The 23,306-nt window shown below is 40.2% G+C and overlaps 1 protein-coding gene across 3 annotated transcripts in view; it reads left to right on the top strand.

The window, feature by feature from the left end:
- The first annotated feature begins 1,926 nt into the window (after positions 1–1,926).
- Positions 1,927–23,306, top strand: part of LOC124720520 — a 76,601-nt gene continuing 55,221 nt past the window's right edge. For all 3 annotated transcript variants that reach the window (XM_047245878.1, XM_047245879.1, XM_047245877.1), the window contains exons 1-3: positions 1,927–2,059; positions 3,470–3,558; positions 15,743–15,805. In XM_047245878.1, coding sequence (XP_047101834.1) covers positions 3,487–3,558; positions 15,743–15,805 — 135 coding nt within the window. In that variant the 5' untranslated portion in view covers positions 1,927–2,059; positions 3,470–3,486. The remainder of the gene's footprint in view (positions 2,060–3,469; positions 3,559–15,742; positions 15,806–23,306) is intronic.

Genomic DNA, 23,306 nt, shown 5'->3' with positions numbered 1-23,306 from the left:
CAACGTGTAAGTGAAGACAGCCATGCATGAATACCCACCCACCTCCCCAGGGGTCGTAACCCCTGCAACCCAAAGAAGATAAAGATGCTTCAGTAGCTGATTAGTGTTTTTTGTCTTTTTTTAAAAAAAGATCTCACGGGATAGAACGAACAGATCAGAAAGATAAATATAATAAACTAAAACAGAAATTGGAGGAAACAGATAGTTAAAATAAGTAATAAGCGTTTTTAAATTAAAAAAAAAAATCTCACGAGATAGAACAAACAGATCAGAAAAGTAAACAAAATAAGACAAAAAACAGAATTGGAGACAGACACATTCAAACCAAACTCCGCGCCGTCATGACGTCACACCCTTACGTCACGGGTCAAAGCCGACGCGTGGGATCGGACGCTTCTGTTGACTATCTCTTCAGTGTTTGGAGTTCATTTTGTTTTTACACTTAGGATATTTTTCCACGTGTGTGTTTCTGTAATGCTTTCAGTCTTTTTGTGCAGTTTTTGAGTTAGGTTTTTTGACTACTTTCCTCATTGATGATTAATGTCAGCAAATAAACAGTTTTATGTTACTAGTGTAGGTTGGTTCAGTGACACAAAGTTCTGACCTCCCCCCCCCCCCCCCCCCTCCCGCCCCAACACATCTAGTACTGCAGAGCCTGTCCCCAGGTACCCCATCCCCACCGCACCTCAAGGTGGCACTCTGGAGTCTGTTGACTGTGGCCAACAAAGCTTCAAGCTGCGTTTGGACTGTGGCTAACTCCTCCTGCATTTGCACACAACAGACAGTCCCTATCCATCTAGCTAATATGCGATTTACTATAAGAAACTTAAGGAAACCTACTGCCACCCAAGGTAAACAACTACACTCTAGTTGGCAGAAAGGGCACTCAACAATGAAAAACAATAAAAATCTATGGTAGAAGCTAGATCTGGTGCTTATTTTGCTGCTAGGGGCTATCAGGTAAATACTACAGGAAAAAACACGCGAAAATGACCTAATAAAACTATAAAAACGGCTACATTCACTGTATAGAGTCTAAATGACACAAATAAACCTAAATACTGAGTATTGTACACTGACAGATGCAGGTACAAAACGAAACCATTAGCTAACAGTAAGAGTTCAGAATGTAAAGCACAAATACGAACTCTACTTTATAGGAACCGATGGGCTTACAGTACACGATCACTAATGTCCACAACAGCTAAGGAATTTAAGCAGACGGCGAGGTGACTATTGGCTTTCTGCTACCTAAACTGTACGTACGAACTTACCACGTATTTTACGTTTGCTGAACTATTAACGGTCGCAGGTTGCGCTGGTCAAACGTATGCAAGTGAGCTTAGAATTCACTGTCAGTATGACTTTTCCCAATAAAACGTGTAAAAACTGCTACCTTCAATGTAACAAAGCTAAATGACACTAATAAACGTGAATACTGAGTATTCAACACTAACTTAAACTGATTAACCTTCGTATTTATAATGTAAACAAACGTTTACGTACAGGCGAAAAATGACATAATAAAATGTATAAAAACTGGTATCTTGAATATATCGAGTCTAAATGACACTAATAAACTTAAATACTGATTACTGTGCACTGACTTAATTGATAATGCCGCGCATTTAACAATGTAATTTAAGAATGTAAACCAACGTTTGCGTACACGCGAAACTGTCCTTAACAGAAACTTCGCTTTTCCTATTCAGACGCAAATAAAAACTAAAACCTTCAATTTATCAAGTCTATCTGAAACTAATGCACGTAAAAACTATAGAAGATACGGCAAAAACAATTAATTACATATCTCGTAACACTCTGAAGAAGACGTAAAATTCTGCTGTAAGCTGGTGTCCCAACGAGCAACAAGAAGCATGGAGTACCCCCTCCTGCGCATGTCGGATTCACGCTAATGCATCTGCTGGAGTAGCGTCTGACGTCTACTGTGTAGTCAGCTGCAACCTCATAGTGTTATGTAAATTTGTGTGTGACATTCTTCAGGTAATTTATAAGCGTTTATAAACAGCAAGCAGGAATAAGTGAAGAAATGTGTTTCGTAAGTAAATTAACATGGTACTTAATTTGTATCACAGTAACACTTGAGTTTGATGAATGAGTGTAATAGTTCGCGAATATCTTGTGGCGACTGATGTTTGAGGCTGCTGTCTTTTTTATGTTTTAATTTTTAATGGGTACATAAGGATGAGATTCATCACCTAGTGTGCTTTGTGATGGTGTGTGAATGTTGTAGTTTTTCAGGTTATGTTCATAATAACTAAATACCCGAGTTGTTAGTGCTTGTTTTTGGCCTGTCCGGTAAAATCGCTACGTGTATCCGCGTAAAAGAAACGGCTGAGAGTGTAACGTGTTGTCAGGAGCAGTTCGTCATTGCAGTGATCTCCATGTACTTCGTGACTAACGATAAAAGGCGGACAGTGAAATCCAAACATTCGCTATGTTAGTACGGTTATGTTGACTTACTTAGCAGTAATAATGATTGTGATGATAATTTTCTGTGATGTGATGTAGACATATAGCGGCTCTAGATTGTAGGGCTAATGTAAGCACTATTTCAAGTGCCCACAGTTTCTACATCATTTCGTGCTTTGAGTATGTTCGCATGAAAGGAAATGCTGTAATTCTGTTGCATTTTGTTAGTTTTCACTGTGCTTTGATTACTCGTGTCGCTAGTATTCGTCGAATCGTGTTAATACCAGTTTGTTGTAGTGTGTGGGTTTTAATGGAGTTCTGTATTAGAGTACTGTAACATTATTTACGAACTGGCGAAATACAAGATACAGATTAACTGTAATTTGTCTAACATAAAGCATTACATATAATCGAAACTCAATAGATCATTCATCATAGTTACAGTTAGTATGAAGTCGTTTCAGTAAATCAGTTTTGTAAGAACATACTAACCAACGTTTAATCTTGATGGTAATCAAGAATGAGAACTACCGCATTGCAGTGTGCTGTCTACGGTACAGGTATATGGTTATCTTTAATAGCAGGTACAGATTCTAAAACGATGATGCTTACTGTAAATTGAGCATACATCCGTGAAATAATACAGATGAAGGAAGTTTCGGGGTAGTGCCTATGTTGGAAATGCATATTCACTGATAAACAATCCATACATCCTGATTTTCATGATGTCCCTATCACACAGAAATTAACACAATGAACCAAGTGTAGAATGAAATATGTGGTGTTATTAAGTAATATTGCTGCAATTTATTGACTGCTTTGATTGTTTGTAACGCTGAAGTTATTTTACGATTGTTCACTCTTCATGACCTGAGAAATGTAAATGAGTTTATATCACTAAGCACACTTTTCCTCAGCCACTTTGAATCTGCTTCCTGTGTAATCACCCATTTACTTCACGCAATAGATGAGTGAAAATACTGCCTTTGAGCTATACCTCGTGTACTTTTCTTATCTGATTGCTTTTTCTTTTCAGACTGTAGAACTGAAGCCATGGACCAGGAGCCAACTATGTGGATAAAAAAAGAGGGAACGGATGAAGTACAAACTGAGTTATGCTTCATGGTAAGTGGCTTACTTGTATTTCTTAAGTGTTTCATTAATTTCTGTGTCCAGTATGATGTGTGAATACATACAATTGATGTCATACAGTTGGAAACATGAATAATTCTGTTTACTAAACTGATGAACTTTGTCTTAAATATTGCATTTTGCACAGTACATTGAAATAAGCCTCGTATTAAACCTCACATAGAACTGAGAAAGAGTTTTAATTTAATGTTTAGTAAACATGGAAAACTTTTTTAATGCACAACCCAATTATACTGATAAAGTGGTTGCCATAAAGTGGGTATATTCTGCTCTGATACACTTCTTTTAAATGACAACCTTAATGTGCAACTTAAGAATAAATATGACTATAGTGAATCTTAGCAGTGCCATTAAATTTTATAAATGGTATGGCTGCAGTTAATCCATTATTGCAGTGTATTGTGGTATGAAATGAGAATTGTAATTTATTTATTGATAATGTAAAATAAATTGTTTATAAATAATTTTGAAGTGACGCTTGCATGGTCACTAATCTGAGAAGTACATTTTGTTTACTTTGAATATGTGAACAATATGTAAGTGGAACTGTCAGCAGTAAAGTTAAATTTCAGACAAATATCACATCATGGAAGCATAAATTGTTACACAGCAGAATGAATTTGTATGTTGGCAGCAAAGTTTTGATGGAGCCATGGGGTTACACATCAAATATTGACAGGTTTGTTCATAACCACTTTCTGCATTTGCTGCACATTGTTATGCATATTGTTTGTGAAACTGCCACAATGTTAAAGTTGCTGGTGTAAATAATCTTACATATACATGTCACTTAAAATCTAATGCAGTGCAACCGTTTGTAGGGTATTCACCTATCAGCAGCAAATAACTTCACTTGGTGCCACTAGTATTTTTATCCTGCCAACCAGAATTGAGGGTACTGACACAATCTCACAAACTACTTGTGTACTGTCTGTGCTGAACAAGTCTGCTTCAACATCCATCTTAGGTGCAACTGCAGCAGTACTGTGATAGCATTACTGCAGTATTTGCATTTGAATATATATGAATGCTTCATTATAGTTCATACAAACTTTGTGATCAGCTTGAATTCATTTGACACGCAGTATCACAACACTAATCCTAAACCATCACTTTGAGGAAACGGTAGGAAAGTAAATACACTAAATTTTATGAAATACAGTAAAAGAGTGGTTAGACCCAACATAGTTCAGTCTTTGTCTTTCACTGCTGACGTAATAATGGTTTGGCATACAGAATGATATGTATGCACAACACACGTCATGTAAATGAAAAGCAATTTGAAGAGTCATTGACCTTGGACCTAAACTGGAGAACTATTCAAAGGCTACAAGGTTAAAATGTGGTGCTAGACCCACTTCCCCCTTGAAATATTGGTTGTGGTGGGAGTCTGATTCATAGTGCATCTCAAGGCCTAGCCTATGTTCAAAGGTGGCAGTGTGGCTGTGAGCTGACCAAGCCTTGATATGTGAAAGCTAAGTAACGGATGTGGTAACAAATTGACCAGTAGCACAGCCTAATGTTTACCAAAAAATCCAAATGGTGCCTAGAATGTAACTTTTACGTACAAGAAGACTTCTCTTACATTGTGTGCTGTGTTAGTGGGACTGAACTTCCTATGACCTTAAGAGATGCCTGTAGACATTATATTAAATGAAAGCCACCTTCTTTGCCAAATTAATTAAACATTAATTTTTAATTGGTATATATTTTGGGCTTGAGCACATGTGGGAAAGTAATGACACAAAATTTTTATTCGGAAATTATTGAAGCATTTTAATTAAAAGAATCTTAACATTTAACGTATTTATTCTTCATGTTTGTATATTTATTTCAAACACAGTCACCGTGGCACTGAACACCTTTCTCCCAGTGAGACACCAGGTTGTTGGTGTCGTCACTGTAGAATGCTTGATTTCGTTGGCAGACCCACAGCCTCACCTACGCTCACACTAATTCATCACTATCAAAGTTGAGTTCCTGAAGGTGTTCTTTAGGTTTTGCAAACAGTTGAAAATTCATTGGCTCAAACTGGGCCAGTATGGAGGATGATCAATAATAATGAATCAAAGGCGTCAGACTGTTGCAGGTGCAAAAAAAAAAAAAAAAAAAACAGTTGTGTATGGTCTGGCATTGTCATGCTGAAGGAGAGGGTGCTCCACATGTGGATGAACTATTTTAATTGGTGCTCTGTTGTCTGAGGGTTTTCTCACGTGCTGACACAGTTAAATAACACACACACACACACACACACACACACACACACACACACACACGTTACACCCTGCAGTTCAGAACTGTTCATCAGGAGGGTGCTGCATACTGTGTCAGCAAAGTGGTAACATCAACAGTGTCATATGCATGACAACTGATATTAAGAACAGAATCAAAATTTTGGAGGCATTATTTTCTGGCACACCCTTGTAATAAATTGATGCATTTTACAATTGCCTCAAATGTTGCAGAATGGTTCCCTTGGCATTGCCCAGCATCCACTTGGAAGCCATAATACTAAATCCATATACACAGCAGCCAAAACATTATGATCACTGATCTACTATCAGTATAAACTCATCCAGGCAATAACATCTCACCTTGTCTTCTAGTCAGACACACGCACGTTGCATGGAGTATCAGTGAGCATCTTGTCTTGTTGTAAAATAGGAAATGCGCACATTCTGAGTTTGACCAAGAGCAGATTTTGATGGCCTGAAGGCTTGGTATGAGCATTTTGGAAGCTGCACAGCTTGCTGGGTGTTGAAGTAGTACTGCGGCAGTTGTCTTCAACACATGGCAAAACAAAGGTGAGACCATGGCCAGACATTATGGGGTTGGGCAAGTACTCCTCATCACAGACGGTAGACATCATAGGCTGGGCAGACTGCTAAAACAAGACAGGCAACAAACTGTGGTGTAACTAACATCAGACATTAATGCTGGGCAGAGTACAATTGTGTCTGAATGCACAATGCTCCAAACACTCCTAATGATGAGTCTGTGCCGCTGATGACCCACGCCGTGACATCGACAACATCTGAAATAGGTATGTAACTATTGGCACTGGATGTTGGCACAATGGCCGAGCACTGCATGGTCTGATGGATCCTGATACCTTCATCGTGCCTTTGGGAGGGTGCATTTCTGTCACCCACAAGGGAACAGCCTCTTGACTCCTGTACTGTCGGGGCCTCCATTATACTCTGGGAAACAGCCACGTGGCCACCCATGGGTCCAGTGGAGCTCGTGTGAGGTACTGTGTCACAAAAGAAGTATTGTAAACTGGTTGCAAAGCACATCCACCCCTTCTGTTGTTGTTGTGCCCTTCAGTGGCAAGACTGGATTGATGCAGCTCTCCATGCTACTCTATCCTGTGCAAGCTTCTTCATCCCTAAGTAACTACTGCAACCCACATCTTCCTGAATCTGTTTAGTGTATTCGTGTCTTGGTCTCCCTCTGATTTTCACCCTCCACCCTTCCCTCCGATACTAAATCAATGATCCCTTGATGGCTCAGAACCTGTCCTACCAACCAGTCCCTTCTTCTGCAGGGTGGCGCACGAAATATGTTACCATTTTGATTTTGAATATAAACTTTATTGTCAATACAATCTGAAAGGAACATATACTACAATGAAGAGCTGTCCATGGAGATTTGATCTAACTCAGTACATGCTCAGTATGTCCACCATTTCGTTTCCTAACTTCCTTCAAACGAACACTGAAGTTAGTGAGTACCCTACGGCACATGTCTTCCGTAATTTCACTGCAAGCTATAAAGAATAAGTCTTCTGAGCCCCATTAAATCACATGGACATTTCAGGAAATTTTTTTCCTTTAGGTACCCCCAACGAAAAGAGTCACATGGATTGAGGTCTGGACTATTGGGGGGCCAATTTTGTCCGTCATTGAAGTGACCTGGCAACCTGAGTGAAATGATCTGCATGTTGAAATGCTCGTGTAAAAACTCCAACACAGTGTTTGCAGTATGTGGCCTTGCTCCATCTTGCATGTTGGAGGGCAAGGCAGTAGCAAGAAGGTGTGGAATGAATCTATTGCAAAGCATGCTCAAATAATGTTCAGTGTTCAGTTTCTTGAAAGAAAAAGGGTCCAGTAAGTCTGTGACAGGAAATTGCTGCCCACGCTGTAATCCTCGGAGCATAATGTCGTTCATGAAGCACTTGTGGGTTTTCAGTGGCCCAAAAGCGTGCATTTTATTTGTTAACCACACCGTCTAAATGAAAATGCACCTCATCTGAAAACCAAACGTTGTTGAGAGTTTCTTCCCTATCCTCCACCCACTGAGCAAACAGTAGTCTCTGCTGCTTGTGTTCTTCAGTGAGCTTCTGTGCACAGGCCATCTTGTATGGGTACAAGTGGAGGTCACTTTTAAAAATGCATTGAATGGAGCGATTGGATATTTCCGGTTGCACTGCTGCCTTTCTACACAATTTCCCGGGACTTCTCTGTACAGCAACTCGTACTGCTTCAATATTCTCCGGCGAACAAACAGGCTTAGGCCGAGGTCGCTTTGGATCCAATACTGTTCCTTCCTGTACAAATTTATCATACAATCCGTGAATGGTCTTCTTGCAAGGGACCCATCGTGTGTTAAACTGTTGTCGAAAACGCCTCTGAGTCACAACAAGGCTTTTCGTTTCATGAAAAAGTAACACAATTGCCGATCGTTGCTGTGTCATCAGTCTTCCATTGTCAGCCATTGCTGGTTACAAGTCTCCTAGTGGCAGTATCGTGAATTACATGTCATTTCGTAACTCATTTGTTTTTCCAAGCTCTGCTGGTACTGCTGTAGAGATCCCAGCAGAGTATTTAATGTGCGTCATAAATTGTAAAACAAACAATTGGTAACACATTTCGTACACGACCCTGTAGTTAAGTTGTGCCACAAATTCCTCTTCTCCCCAATTCTATTCAGTATCTCCTCGTTAGTCACATAATCTACCCATCTAATCTTCAACATTCTTCTGTAGCACCACGTTTCGAAAGCTTCTGTTCTCCTCTCGTCTAAACTATTTATCGTCCATATTTCACTTCCATACATGCATACACTCAATGTAAATACTTTCAGACTTGGGTTGTGCAGTGTTCAATATAAAATTGAGCCACATTGTGTGAGCCTTGTTGTGAAAGATAAGCACAGCCTTCAACTTGCAGTTCACCTGGTCAGCAAAGTATGCCGGTAAAAGGATTTGTGGTCACATGTTTAATTTCATTGTCAAAGCAGAACCTCGCAAATAGCTGGGGAACAGAAGCTATCAAGCATCCTCGGTGGCCTGGAAACAGAAAAAATTCATAACAAATGCTGGCTAACTACCAGGATGGTCATTTCTCTGCTCGGAATGTGTCAAAAAAAAAAAAAAAAAAAAAAAACGAGAAAAGTCATCCATGATAACTAGTAGGTGCCTAAACACACACACACACACACACACACACACACACACACACACACACACGAGGAAGTGGACCTACATAATCCATACAAAGTTAATCCATCAGGCATTCCTAACGGGTAGACTCTAAAAGCCCCTTGAGCGAATTCAGGTTGGGCTCAGCTCCCTTACAGCTCTCACACTCCTCCACCAAACTCTGGACAGCCTTATTCAGGGAGGACCAGGTGACATGTTGAGTGATCTTGACCCCACCAACCTCCAGTCTTGCTTATACAGGGAGGACCAGGTGATGTGTTGTCTGATCTTAACAACAGTTTTATAAATGCCTAAGAGGGTGTTATGGAAATAGTGAGCCAAAACCTAACTAAGAGCTTGATTGTCAGTCTCTAAACAAAATTTCTTGTGTTCAAAATAAAATCTGAATTTCTTAAGGGCAAACATAACCGCCAAGGCTTCCCATTCATACATAGAATATTTCATCTCCGCAGGTGAAAGTGTTCCGGTGCATTGCTATAGGGCATCAACATGCAACACCCCTGCCATTCTGTTCCTGCAGGAGGACAGCTACCAGTTTCTACTCCAGAAGAATTAGGTGTCTGTCTGCAAGAAGACGGGTTGATGGAGGAGATAGAGAAGATTCAAAGAAGAGCGGCGCGTTTCGTCACAGGGTTATTTGGTAACCGTGATAGCGTTACGGAGATGTTTAACAAACTCAAGTGGCGGACTCTGCAAGAGAGGCACTCTGCATCGCGGTGTAGCTTGCTCGCCAGGTTTCGAGAGGGTGCGTTTCTGGATGAGGTATCGAATATATTGCTTCCCCCTACTTATACCTCCCGAGGAGATCACGAATGTAAAATTAGAGAGATTAGAGCGCGCACAGAGGCTTTCAGACAGTCGTTCTTCCCGCGAACCATACACGACTGGAACAGGAAAGGGAGGTAATGACAGTGGCACGTAAAGTGCCCTCCGCCACACACCGTTGGGTGGCTTGCGGAGTATAAATGTAGATGTAGATGTAGAAGAACATGACCTCAAAATTGGGTTTGTCTAATACTAGTGGGTTACTAAGCACCACCTTAATGGCTTCAGAAGATTCCGGATGACTTTCATCCCATATGAAATTTCTTAAATCGTTAAGGCACCCCACTAATTTAATAAAATTCGGCACAGTCTTTCGAAAACAAATTTGTCATGCCTATGTACCGTGCCACACCTTTCTTATTTCTAGGAGCTAGAAATTTTCGCAAATCACTAGTATGCTCCTGGTCAATTTCAATCGAATCAGTGAAACTAAAATGTCCCAAGGATGAAACCTATGTGCCAGTGTCATTTTAGATGGTTTCACACTAAGTCCCACCTCCCTCTGGTAAACCAGAACTGCCTCAAGATGTTGCAGGTGTTCAGACAGACTAGAACTGTAAACAACCATGCCATCTAGGTAATTAGACACACACTTGAATGTGAAATCACCCATAACACAATCTAGAAGGCAAGACATAATGGTAACTCCTGTTGACAAACCATAGGGCACCCTGTTAAAATTGTGGAGGCTCCAATCTGTACAGCAGGCAGTAATATACTTGGAATCCTCTGTTAACATGATCTGATAATATGAGAGATTGAGATCCAGGACAGCAAAATACTGAGCCTGACTGAACCATAAAAGAATTATGCAGATTGGGAAGTGGCACAGATTCCAAAACTACGTTCTCATTAACTGCACAATAACCCACAACAGGATGAAACCCCCCACTGCTGCCCATAGGTACTGAGAATATGGTAGAAGCATAGGCTGAAGTTGAGGGCCTGATGACCCCATTGAACAACACAGTATTAATCAAAGCACATATACATTTCATCTTTGATGGAGAAAACCTCTCTTGAATGTCATTTGTAAGGCAAATATTGTACTGGATTTTATCGGTGATGTCCAATCTGTTAGTTAACATCTGCGGTAACCGATCAAAAACTTCCAATACCAGCATCACCTCTACTGGATGAAGGTGACTGAGCTGAAATGGCAAACATTGCGGTAACACACTATGAGTTCCTGTGGCAACCTGACAGGAGCACAATGTGAATGTTTCATCTGGGTTAAATTTAAAATAAACAACCCTGCCTTGACAAACTAGCACAAACCCACTACCACTTATAAAAACACACTGCAAAATTAAGTTAACTGAAAGATTTTTAGTTACTATCCACTTCACAGGCCAAGAAAATTTTCCAATACTCAGTTTTGCCAACCAGAGGCAACATGTGCCCAGTGAGAGCTCAACATTGGGAGGACAGATGCAAACAAGGCAATTCACAGGTATGACGGAACTTCAAATGCCACAGATAATCTAAATGAGAAACTGAACTACCAGAGTTGAGGGGGGCACACATTCGTTCCTGGTTAAGTTGTACCCAAAGACAAGGCAGGGGTTCCCGTACCTCGGACTTGGCACAGATCCAGCCCTTAGGCAGTAGAACACTACCGTGCCTCTTCTATTCTGTGTGATGTCGGCTGTTTGATTCTCCTTCCATGTAACCAGACATCGCCATACAAAATGCCCCTCTTTGTTACACTGGAAACACATCCTACACTTTTTCCTTATGGGTGGCCCCCTTTTAAATTGCTTGGAATTTCGATCCCCATCCTGATAATGACACTTAAACCCCCATCACTGGTGGTCTGCGAAACTCGGACTTCAATAGCGGACACCAAAGCCTCTAATTCAGTAAAAGATGTGCATTTATTAGTGAAGGTAATCCATGAACAGTCCGGTGGCTGCATTTTCTGTAATATATTATTGAGTATTTGTGTCTCTGTGACATGCAATTCCAGGGATGGAATGGTCATATGCATTCATCTATGAACCTAGGAAAAGGTTCATGAGGAAACTGCAATAGCCAAAAATGTTTATGCCTGAGTAGCCTCTTAATACGAGGTGACAATTTCAGGCCAATAATTGATTTTTACAACTCCCTTGATGTTGCACTTTCATGTAAAATTCGATTGAAAACATGGCTTAACACAGGGGGTACAGCATCTGAACAACAACATTGTCAGTGATGGCCAAAGTGTCAGCATGAAACATTAATTTGACCATGATCCATATGATGGATGTCACCTGTCTTTAAATTCTACATTGAAAGTTCTATTATAGCTTGCAGCAGTAACATTATTTGGTACGGTAATTTCCCAAATGAATTCTCCTGAGGTCCTTAAAGGTCTCCGTAGCATTCCTACTACTTCCAGCAGTTATATGTTGGTGGGAGAATCTTGTTCACCACCTATTGCTCCTAATTTGTCTAAATCAAGGCAGCTGTGTCTGTAACTGCAGAGTTAATGTAATCTGCTCAGAATAGAGATTACGTTGTGCAATACCGCACAAGTGATTATCCCAATGGATCAATTGTGCCTGAATTTTAAGTATTTGCTTATGATGGGGCTGACTACTTTCTAAACATACTACATTCTGACACAAGATTGTCATGGCCAGAGCTCAGGCAGCTAGTGCAACATATACCTCCATGGTGCAGTTGGTACTAATCACCAAGGGGTGGTCCACAAGTTTGGCAACACTGCCCTTACATGGAAGCTGACAAACTTTTAATTCATAGATAAACTGTTGGATTTTTCAGTGAGGACAAACTGGGACAGTTGTGGGACCCCATGTTCAGCAGTGGATACCTGCACACACACACCTCATGGTGAATGACAGTATGACACCTTCCCCCTTTACTTCAAGGAAAATAACCATCCTCTGTTACCAACCAAACATCCAGCAGGAAAAGGGGAAATTAAGTGGAAGGACTGGATGGATTGGGGTTCACATGAGTCTCCATTGTTTATTAAAATGTTTTTATTTAAGAAAAATAACTAAAGTCAGATACATTAGCAGGATTACAAACAACACTCCGAACTTTCAAATTTAAGACATTACACACCTTAGTTTAGTGACAATTTAAATAAGGCAATAGTTAAAGACAAAAGCTGTGTCTGACACCAGTTCTTAGATTTTAGATTCAAAATTTCCATCTTCACAAACCGCAACTGAGAAAATGCTTCAACAAATGAACAAATAATTATCTGGAAACAGATGTCTCTTTAAGACAACACAGAAGCCTAACTCATCTCAAAGGTTAAAACGAAATAGCTATACTGGAAGACAGAGCAATTTATAGCTGCCTCGGGACCCCTAGAAAAAGGAAATTCTTAAAATACACCTCCAAGTGCATCTAGATAATTTAATAAAGTAAACAGGTGCACTGAGTTCTAGAGCTACCTTCAGGCAGGCAGACAGAGCAAGTCTCTTTAAATCTTGCACCAGTGAGCAGTTAAGTAATTAACAAGAGAATGAGCGTGCACAGATCGATATAACTGGCTTCAGACACAGTGAAAATTCTAAGGCATACTGTAGAAAATCCCGAAGTGATTCAGTATGTGAATGTGCATGCATAGCAGCTCAAGAACACCCTTGAGAAAAGGTCACTCCATGACAACTTTAAAATAACAAACAGTTGAACAATTAAATCTGGTAATCAGCAACTCGCCCTGAGGTGGTATAAATTTCTTTCACTCTACACCTCACAAATGGCCAGTGAACGAACACAAAAAACATTCAGTGCTCAGTAACACTTGATGGTTTTACACATTTTGCTTGTTCCAGTCTGTGAGCATCAAATGTGCCTGTTACTTACCAACAGCCTATATTTTCACAAGTCTGGATGACATCTGAATGTGACGTGTGATTCACATAGAGATGATCAGCATGTGACCATTCTAACAGTGCTCAACAGTATGTACAACAAAGGCACTCGACCCAACAAACCCCCAAAAATCAAAATGTACAAAATTTTAGTACAAATTTCGAATAGTGATTTACGTAACTTGAGTGAAGGCAGCCCATCGGTAGCTGGCAGTGGTGAATTCCAAGAGGCTGATGTACAGAGGCAATGTTAAGAGCCACAGCTTGATAAGCATGCCCTGAGTCCAAGTCCAAAACAATCAAAGTGTGCCACAACAGTAGAAAACTGGAGCAGGCTAAGGAGCATCTAAATTCCACTGTCATTCTCACTTAATGCAACTGCACGGCCACAATAGTGGGGTAGATCAATTCGTCAGATGATTCTCATCAAAAATTCGGTCTAAGGCTAAACATGGTCACACTTAAAACAGTATTCAGGATTACCAAATCATCGAATCCACTGCTGAACATGGGGAATTGAATAGCAATAACAAGCTTGTCTAGTTGCTAGACATTACCCTAACCCCTTCCAAGGCAATGTCACAAGGTATTAAGTCATGCAACACAGCTGAAATCGGGCAGTTTTTCAGATGAGAAAGCTTGTTGCATAATGTGACTTCCACAGAGAACAACAAATAGCAAATACAGATAGCCAAGACCACACCAATGTAGTGTCTTTTGTTAACACCTGTGCCTGCAATTATTAACTTGACAGAACTTTTGAAGGGCTATTAGTCACTCCATTCTGTCAATTTTGGCTGACTGGCAAATACTGTCGACGTACCCTGTGTGGCTCTATCGTGCCCCATGGCACCACGAGCTCCAAGCCAAAGAAGTGACATCACCAGCTGCAGGATGGGAATTCAAAGAGGTAGCCCGCCATGCCTCAGATAGTAATAATAATGAAATCATAATCATCATTATTTGTACTAGTATATTAGTGTTATTGTAGGCAGTTAATTAATACGAAGGTCAATTAATAACATGTTGCTGTATTCTTTCTATCTTCTGCCCAGCATCTCTCTTCAAGGCATCTTCTTTGCGTACACCATTTTGCTTCATTATTTTGTCGATATGCTTTTTCTGAAAGTTAAGTTTCTATCAGTAAGATGATTTCCAATAAAAAATTATTCTTTGGCTGCTAATTATCTAACATCCTCAACAGATCCCAATATCAGTTTAATGATTTTCTTCCTATGCTATTACTGTTTCATTTGTTCTCATTCCAGCACTTCCTTTGACATTATGGGTTTTTCAGTCTTGATATGCTGGTGCTGTTCCATAAATAATCTTTCCATAACTTTGTCTTCTTTTGAGATCAAGCAACTAAACCCATAGTTCAGATCCACAGAATAGGACTGGTGTAGCCTGTAGCTTACTCTCTCTTTTTGTACTGTTAGAAACATGCTTGTCCCAACAAAAGGAATTCATGAAGTTAGAATAGTATTAAGTAATGTGCCAAGGTAGCATTCAGTGCAACAAGGTTTTGATGTAACTATTCTAGACATTTTATGATTCTGATTATAAAAGTAGTATGAGTGATGTGGTACTTGACAGTCCAGTTTCTGCTCCCTCACACAGTTGGTGTAAACTGTATTGTAATTTGATATGAACATCATCGATTTTATGAACAACATTGAAGTCATTGTTTCAGGTAGTAGCTGTGTTATTTTACTTGATTACACTACCATTATATGTATATGTAGATAATCAAGCTAGAAAATATGATTGAAAACAATAGCATAGGGAGAAGGCTGAAATGAAAGATCATAATGAATTTTCAAAGGCGTTGTTATTAATCAGTCTTACAATTTTTTGCTGCCTCCCAGTGAACTATACCATAGTGAACTCATCACTGAGAATTTTGAACTCAAAAGAGAACACTTAACAATAACTACTATTTAGTTATAAAGTAGTGTGACGGTTGGGGTTTATCTGTGTGATACATTTTATATAATATGGGAGGACTGTGACTGTTAAAAGTACTTATTACAGTTTGTTATTTTTGCCACAGGCCCAAGTTTACCCATGCAGCATGAATGTAAAAGAAGAGTTGGAGAAGGGCGTGAATAAAAAGGTAATTTTAGAATTTATGTGACTACATGGAAGTAATCTTGCTGAGCTGTGGTGAAAATAATGAGATGGTAATCAATTGTGTGTGTATCCACTTTAGCAGTCCTGTTTTTACTTTAGGGTAAAGTTGACAGTGTTACAGTATTACAGTATGCTCCAGGTTGGAAACGAGGAAACAGGTAAAATAGAATATTTTGTTACACTTTACCCATATGGATTTAAATATTATCTTTGAGCAGGTGAAGTAGTTTAGCTTGTGTTTGTAGAATTGCTTCTTTACGTTATAAGCACAAATAAAAATTAAATGAGATAGCATTGATGAAGTCATATGAAAATTGGTACCAAGTTCCAAGACTCAGGCTATGATTTCCTGTTTTAATGAGTAGTTCCCTTAATGGTTCCGTGTATGTGAACTCCAGCATTGGATGTTTTTATTCACAATGTGATACTGCTGTGACAGTTACAGAATCATTCAAGAGAAATCTACTCAAAGTGATGCAGAAAAAGTAGGTGATCCTAACCTACTGAGTAGAGACTAAGATGTCTGTGCGTACATTGCAAGTGGTATGGACAGGCAGTCGTGTGAAGTACTTTTGAACAGTTTCCTGAAAACTGTCGTAAGGTGCTAGTTTAACAGCCCATACAAAATTGAAATAGTTGAAACACTGCAACTATAAACAGGCTTGTCCTTACAGATGGTATTAGTAGAGAGAGGGGCTAGTGATCATGATGCCAGCACAGCAACAATGGTAAATGAAACTTCTTGGCAGATTAAAACTGTGTGCTGGACTGAGACTCGAACTCAGGACCTTTGCCTTTCACGGGCAAGTGCTCTACCATCTGAGCTACCCAAGCATGACTCACACCCCGTCCTCATAGCTTTACTACTGCAAGGTTCGCAGGAGAGCTTCTGTAAAGTTTGGAAGGTAGGAGACGAAGTATTGGCAGAAGTAAAGCTGTGAGGAGGGGGCGTGAGTGACGTTTGGGTAGCTCAGATGGTAGAGCACTTGCCCACGAAAGGCAAAGGTCCTGAGTTTGAGTCTCGGTCCAGCACACAGTTTTAATCTAACATGAAGTTTTAAATTAGCACACACTCCGCTGCAGAGTGAAAATCTCAGTCTGGATGGTAAATGAAGTTAATGAATCCTTTAAGAAGGCTAGGTGAATAGATTTGCTAGAAAGAGCAGGTAAGTAGTTGTTAGCATCCCATTCAAACAATGAGAATGTCATTTACTTCCAATATGATTTACATAGAGGAAGATGGACAAACACTAAATGGACTGTAAATCACACACTGAATAAGTATGTGGTGAGTAACTGGATTACAGACAGAAAAGACCCACTGTGGTTTCATGTCAGAATTCGGAAAACACTGAGGAAGCAGACTGTTGTTCACTCAGTTCAAAATAGTATGCACAGTGGTGACAGGCAAGTGCTAATGGAAATTCTTCTGTCTGTAAAAAGATCTATGCGTGAAGCATACAACTACCACCATCATACATGAGCAACAGATTTTACAGAGAACATGAGACATTTCTGGTCAAAGACTTCTATCCAGGCAGTCACTGACCAGTCTGGTGTGGCCTTGGAGGAAAGCAGATGATGATCACTAACCCCTCTCTGTATTGAGTTTTCAAGTTTTTGCAGGAGGATCATACAAACATATTGTTCTTTCACTGTCACACAGACTCCTGTATTGGGAACATAGTAATAGGATCCCTGGAGTAGAGAAACAACTGGAAGAGTTGAAAACATAGTAGTTGCCATGTCCAAACAGAATCACAAATCATTTGTCCAGAGAGTACTCTACAGCATTGGCCTCGTACTTAGCTTGCATTTATTGCAAATCTCTCGCCTAGTGCAAAGACCCAGGCAGCTGGGAAAAAGTTCAGGTGGCTTCTGTATATATGAATGGTGAAAGAACGTACCTGCAAAATTACAGAACAATATCATAATGCTTATTTGCTCCAGAGTTCCTGAACATATCCTCAGTTCAAATATAATTAATTTCTTTGAGACAGAAAAGTTTCTATCCACAAATCAGCATTGATTTTGTGCAATACTCATCTTGGTCCTCTGTAAAATTACGTACTGTGAACCATGGATGATGGGAAACAGGCTAGATTCCACATCCCTATATTTCCGGGAAGCATTTGAACAGTGCACCACTGCATACGTTAAATAGAGGTATGAGCATATGGAATAGGTTCCCCGATATATGAATGGCGCAAAGACCTCTCAAGTAACAGAGGCCAGTACTTTGATCTCAACAGCGACTGTTTTCTCAGAGCCAAGAGTATCATCAATAGTGCCACAGAGAATGGTGCCATATCTATATATGAAATGATCTGATGAGCAGCATTCTGTGTCTGTTTGCTAATGGCATTGTGTGTGGGGAAGGGTCATCACTGAGTGACTACGAGGATACAAAATGACTTGGACAAACTTTTTATTTGGTGTGATGAATGGCAGGTGTAGAAATATTCAAGTAAATGCAGATGAGTAGGAAAAACTGTCCCATAATGTTAGAATACAACATCAGTACTCTACAGATTGACAGTCTGGTCAATAAAATGTTTAGGTATAACATTGCAGGGGCCGGCCGGGTTGGCCGAGCGGTTCTAGGTGCTACAGTCTGGAACCGTGCGTCCGCTACAGTCGCAGGTTCTGATCCTGCCTTGGGCATGGATGTGTGTGATGTCCTTAGGTTAGTTAGGTTTAAGTAGTTCTAAGTTCTAGGGGACTGATGACCTCAGAAGCTAAGTCTCATAGTGCTCAGAGCCATTTGAACCATAACATTGCAAAGTGATATGAAGTGGAACAAGCACGTAAGGATGGTAGTAGGATGGGGAATGATCAACTTTTTTTGTATTGGGAAAACTGTGGTTCATTTGTAAGGGACACTACATATAGAACACCATAGAATTGCCTAGTAGTAATAGTAGTAGTAGTAGTAGTAGTAGTAGTAGTAGTTGTTGTTGTTGTTGTTGTCGTCGTGGTAATAGATGCCATCCACGATGCACCGTTTAGTGGCTTGCACAGTTTTAATGCAAACGTACATGCACAGCAGCCAGAAAGAAGATAAGCAAGCTGCAGATTCCATGTGAAATGCATTCTCAAGCTTTATAAGTTTGGAAAGCCCGTTTGTAAGGCTAATAAGTTGTTAACTGGCGTATCTGACAGAGCCAACGATCGGTCATCTGCTTGTGTCAAGAAGAGAATACATGAAAGAAAGGTAAACATAAAATTAAACTAGAGGTGAAGCTGTCATCAGCCTGGAGGTTTTGAACACTGGAGTTCATTACACACAGTCCTGCTGACTACCATTTGCTGTTACCCTCTTTCCACCTCTGAACTGATTTACCCAACTAGTTACAAAGTACCTGCCGTTCACTGATCAAGGACCTTTGGATATGTAGTGCCACAATTACCCATTGAGCCACCAAGTTCTAGAAAAAGGCAGAAGCATTTAGCAGTAAAGTCCAGAGTTATAATCCATATAATTCCATATGGAATGCACTCCAAAAGTAGATGATGAACACACCAGAGGTCACATGACCATAAAGTGTAGTTAGCAGATTCAGTTACACAAAAAACGGTGCTGAACTGACACCTCTCTGCCATCCGAATTGTTCATTTATGGGACAGTGGTTTGGACATGTATAGAAACAGGCAAAGGTCATTCCAGTTTGTAAGAAAAGTCACAGGAAATACGTGCAAAACTACAGACATCCTAGTTGGTGCGAAAATCTTCTTGGATGATTTTGTGATCCTGTATGATGGCTCTTGAAAAAAATCAATTCATTTGGAAGAATGGAAATCGATCCCATAATTACTGGTCATGTGAAACTGTTTAGTCTGCTTCTCCACAGTGCAGCCACAATGTAGTCAGCCTGTAAAATGAGACCATAGTCTGAAGCAGTATCTGTGGGAAAGATAGCAAAGTTGATGTGCCTTTCAATGACTCAGCACTTCTGCTATGCAGTTAGTCATTACTTTATGCTTTAAATTACATGAAAACAGTAAGATACATTAGATACATTGTAAACTATACAAGTACCTTCTCTTGTGATGGTGTCCAACATTCATAGCTAACCCACAAAACATATGGAATGAAAATGAATTTTTGCATAACTGCCTACTTATTTGTGGCAAAAAGTATTTTAAGTATAGTTATATGTTGGCAATATAAGAATATTATTGAGTCTGAGAATCCTACTTTCACTACTGTTTGGGGGTTACCACCAATAGCATGCGCTTTCATTTATTGCACAAATTTCATCCATAATCATTCTTGCCCTTCGTCTCCCTTCCACTCTTCTGACGCTACCATCCCAGAGGTGTGTCATCTGTCTTCAGTGTACATTCCATGGCTTGCTAAATATTTCAAGGGTTTCTGCTCAAGGTTTCAGCCAGCTTTGGTCCAAGAGTATTTTGATCATGACAACTTTCTTGGGGGGCATTACATTCAGGAACTACAACTACATCAAGAATTTACTGTTAACATGTTGATGGTAGTATGGTCTTCACTTTGTATGCAGTCTGACTAGCGTGCATTCATCAGAGGATCTCAAACAACTGCCTAGCCTAAAAAACGCTTGCTTTGTGTAGTGCACCACTGATCCATCAAGTATTCCTACAATTCTCCACCTCATAACGCATTTCCAGCAGTCTGCAGTTTGGGCAATCAGAGAAGCAATGATACCTTTGGTTGAGTCCCTCCACTCACGCCAAACCAAAGGACTTGAATCAATTCTGGGAATTCTGATACAAACTGTGTGTGCTACATGCACTCGTGTGACACAAGGGCTCTTCACCATTTGTGCTACCTCTCAATATAAACTGAAGATGGCCTCAGAACCCAAACAATGGGTGTCATTGGCATGAACATCAGCCACAACTTGTAGACAGCCACACCCTGTGTGTTTCGTAGCCACAGGCAGGACATTTTCCACGTCTCAGATGAGGCTCCATGGCAGACATATTCAGTACACATAGGATTCATTTCCAGTCCTGGATGCTATTTCCCCAGGGAGCTCCATAACGCATTTGATGTTGGAGATCCTGATTAACTAGAAAACTTCTCTCCACTTGGGCCTGTCTGGACTCTGATGAATGAACACCTGCCAGTCCACTCGCAGGGCCAATGGGTGAGGCAGCCTCCACATTTACTCTCTGCCTCAAACAGCACTAACTGTTACGACCCATTCCTCACCATTTGGTGAGGACAACTCAGCCACATTGGGTACACCACAAGGTGTTTTGACAGGAGAGCCAGTGGGGAAAATAGGTAGCACCTTAGGCATCCCATGTGATGAGCCAGATTCTCGGCCCCCACTACTACAATAGGCAGCAGCCTGAATGCTGCTGAACGTGGCAAAAAGCATCTTCAGCTGTTCATGAACTGAGGCCAGCTCCTCCATCTGCACACAGTGTGCACACAGTATATCCATTCCAGTACTACTATTCAAGAATTAACAGTAAAACACACAGAGAAAGCAATATATTTAGCTTGCTATTGTTCTGATGTTTCACCAGTGGAGGCTAATGCATTATTTCACTGTGTAGATTTTAATTAAAAGAATTAAGAGCTGTGCAACAGACCACGATTACACTTTAAAGTTACTAAAATATGGGATTGCACCTCTTGACTACAAAAGCATGGACGGAATGTAATCATAAAATGAGATGGGGTGAGGGAGAGAGGGAGGGAGGGAGAGAGGGTACAAGTCCATTACCTTCACTTTTCTGCCTATAATGCTTCTAAAATTAATGATCCAAACAAAGAGAAAGAAAGATTCATGTCTAGCAAGAAGCCATATGCTTGAATATTTGTGGTACCTCAACTGCAGATTTTTCAGCACTCATTTAACTTTAGGACTCTGTATCTCAAGATGAACAAAAATGGACTTGTACCACAATTGAAATAAGCCCTTCATATGTAACTTGATTCTGAAACAACCCTGATTAAATTACGGTATTGTTAGCAGTCAAATAATGTACGGGCTTCACCTTTGTTTCAAGTAATGGTAACCTAATGCATACATGCTAATTGATTTTGAGTGCTATGGGTGTTATTTCAGGCAGAATTTGGCTGCTCAGTAATGCTGCATTCAAGAAGCAGAGATTGTTGACTAAACAAGATCATGAAAGTTAGCCCGACGTAAAATTACATATTTTTGGTTAAATGTAAATGGAAGGAGTCACTATCACTGCAAAATAAATTTTTGTTCATATCTAATCTCAACATGTTAAATATGCATGTGTTGTCTGTTCTTTTGGACATGTCCAAGGGGACAGACAGTATTTTGATCCTGCAGCCACAATGACTCAGGGAAAAAGGAAGTAGAGACATTAGTTGTCTGTGGGCATTAATTTACATCAATGGGGAGGGTTGAAAATTTGTGCTGGACCAGGAATTGAACCCAAGTCTCATGCGGACTGGGCATTGGCAGTGACGACTATGCCATCTGGACATAGTGGTCATCACATCTGCATGGACTACTCTAGCATGCTTCCTGTCAGACCCAAATTCTGAACTTACACACCACTGACGCAGTGCTCATGCTCATGATCTTCCTTACACATGGTGTCTCACTGGTTCCTGTAAGAGTTACTGTGGTGTGCATCTACACTGAAAGGGGTGTGCATCTACACTGAAAGGATCATTGGCTGACATCACCTTAATTATATATGTGGTGTCCATTCTTATCATATAGCCAGCGTTGTGGACATGAATGTGTAATATCGGCATTCCCTATTTGTGATCATTTCTTGGTAAAAACAATTGTCACAATATGGTATAATTTTGCTTGCTGGGATCAACCCACAACAATGGGGACAAACATTCAGCCAGTGTGATATTCCTCCTCTCACTGTGCCATTATGGTCAACACTCACTCATTGTGTAGCTTCATCACTGCATCTGAAAGGGGCAACAATGCATACTGGGAGCATTAAGTGATTGACTACTGATACCTTGTATTTTCTACTGGTTTGAATAAAATATGCTTACCTTTCAGTAGGTAATTATGCATCCCCTACTGTGTTCTGCTGGTGTCACTGCAGTTTGAGCCCCTGAGACAAGCAGTTGCTGGCCATTTAAAACAAACAAAAGACAACTCTGTAATAGACGGCACAAATCTATGCATTACAGTTTAGTAAATGTGAGACTACATCTCTGAAACTTACTCATTGCTGCTACATAGGGACCCTACCATTTTCCAGAGATCAAAAACTAATAAAAGGTCTGATCTGAGTCTTAAACTCTGCTCAAAATTAGGTGATAGTAATTCATCCACAGCTTGACTCTACAAATTAAAAGATGTTCTCTTGCCTCACTAAGAAATGTTCATTGCCTCTTCAGCCAACAGCCAAAAAGTGAGCCTAGGATGTCCTCTGAGCCCAACCAACAGATTTTGTTGTTGCACAAGAACCACAGTTCACAGCTGGCCAATAGAACTTTACACCATATCTCATATGAGACAGTGGCGGATACAGAAAAA

Source organism: Schistocerca piceifrons, chromosome 11 (genome assembly GCF_021461385.2).
Source record: "Schistocerca piceifrons isolate TAMUIC-IGC-003096 chromosome 11, iqSchPice1.1, whole genome shotgun sequence".
Classification (NCBI taxonomy): domain Eukaryota; kingdom Metazoa; phylum Arthropoda; class Insecta; order Orthoptera; family Acrididae; genus Schistocerca; species Schistocerca piceifrons.
Note: the sequence above shows the minus strand (reverse complement) of the source record. Positions and strands in the feature narration are given on the sequence as shown.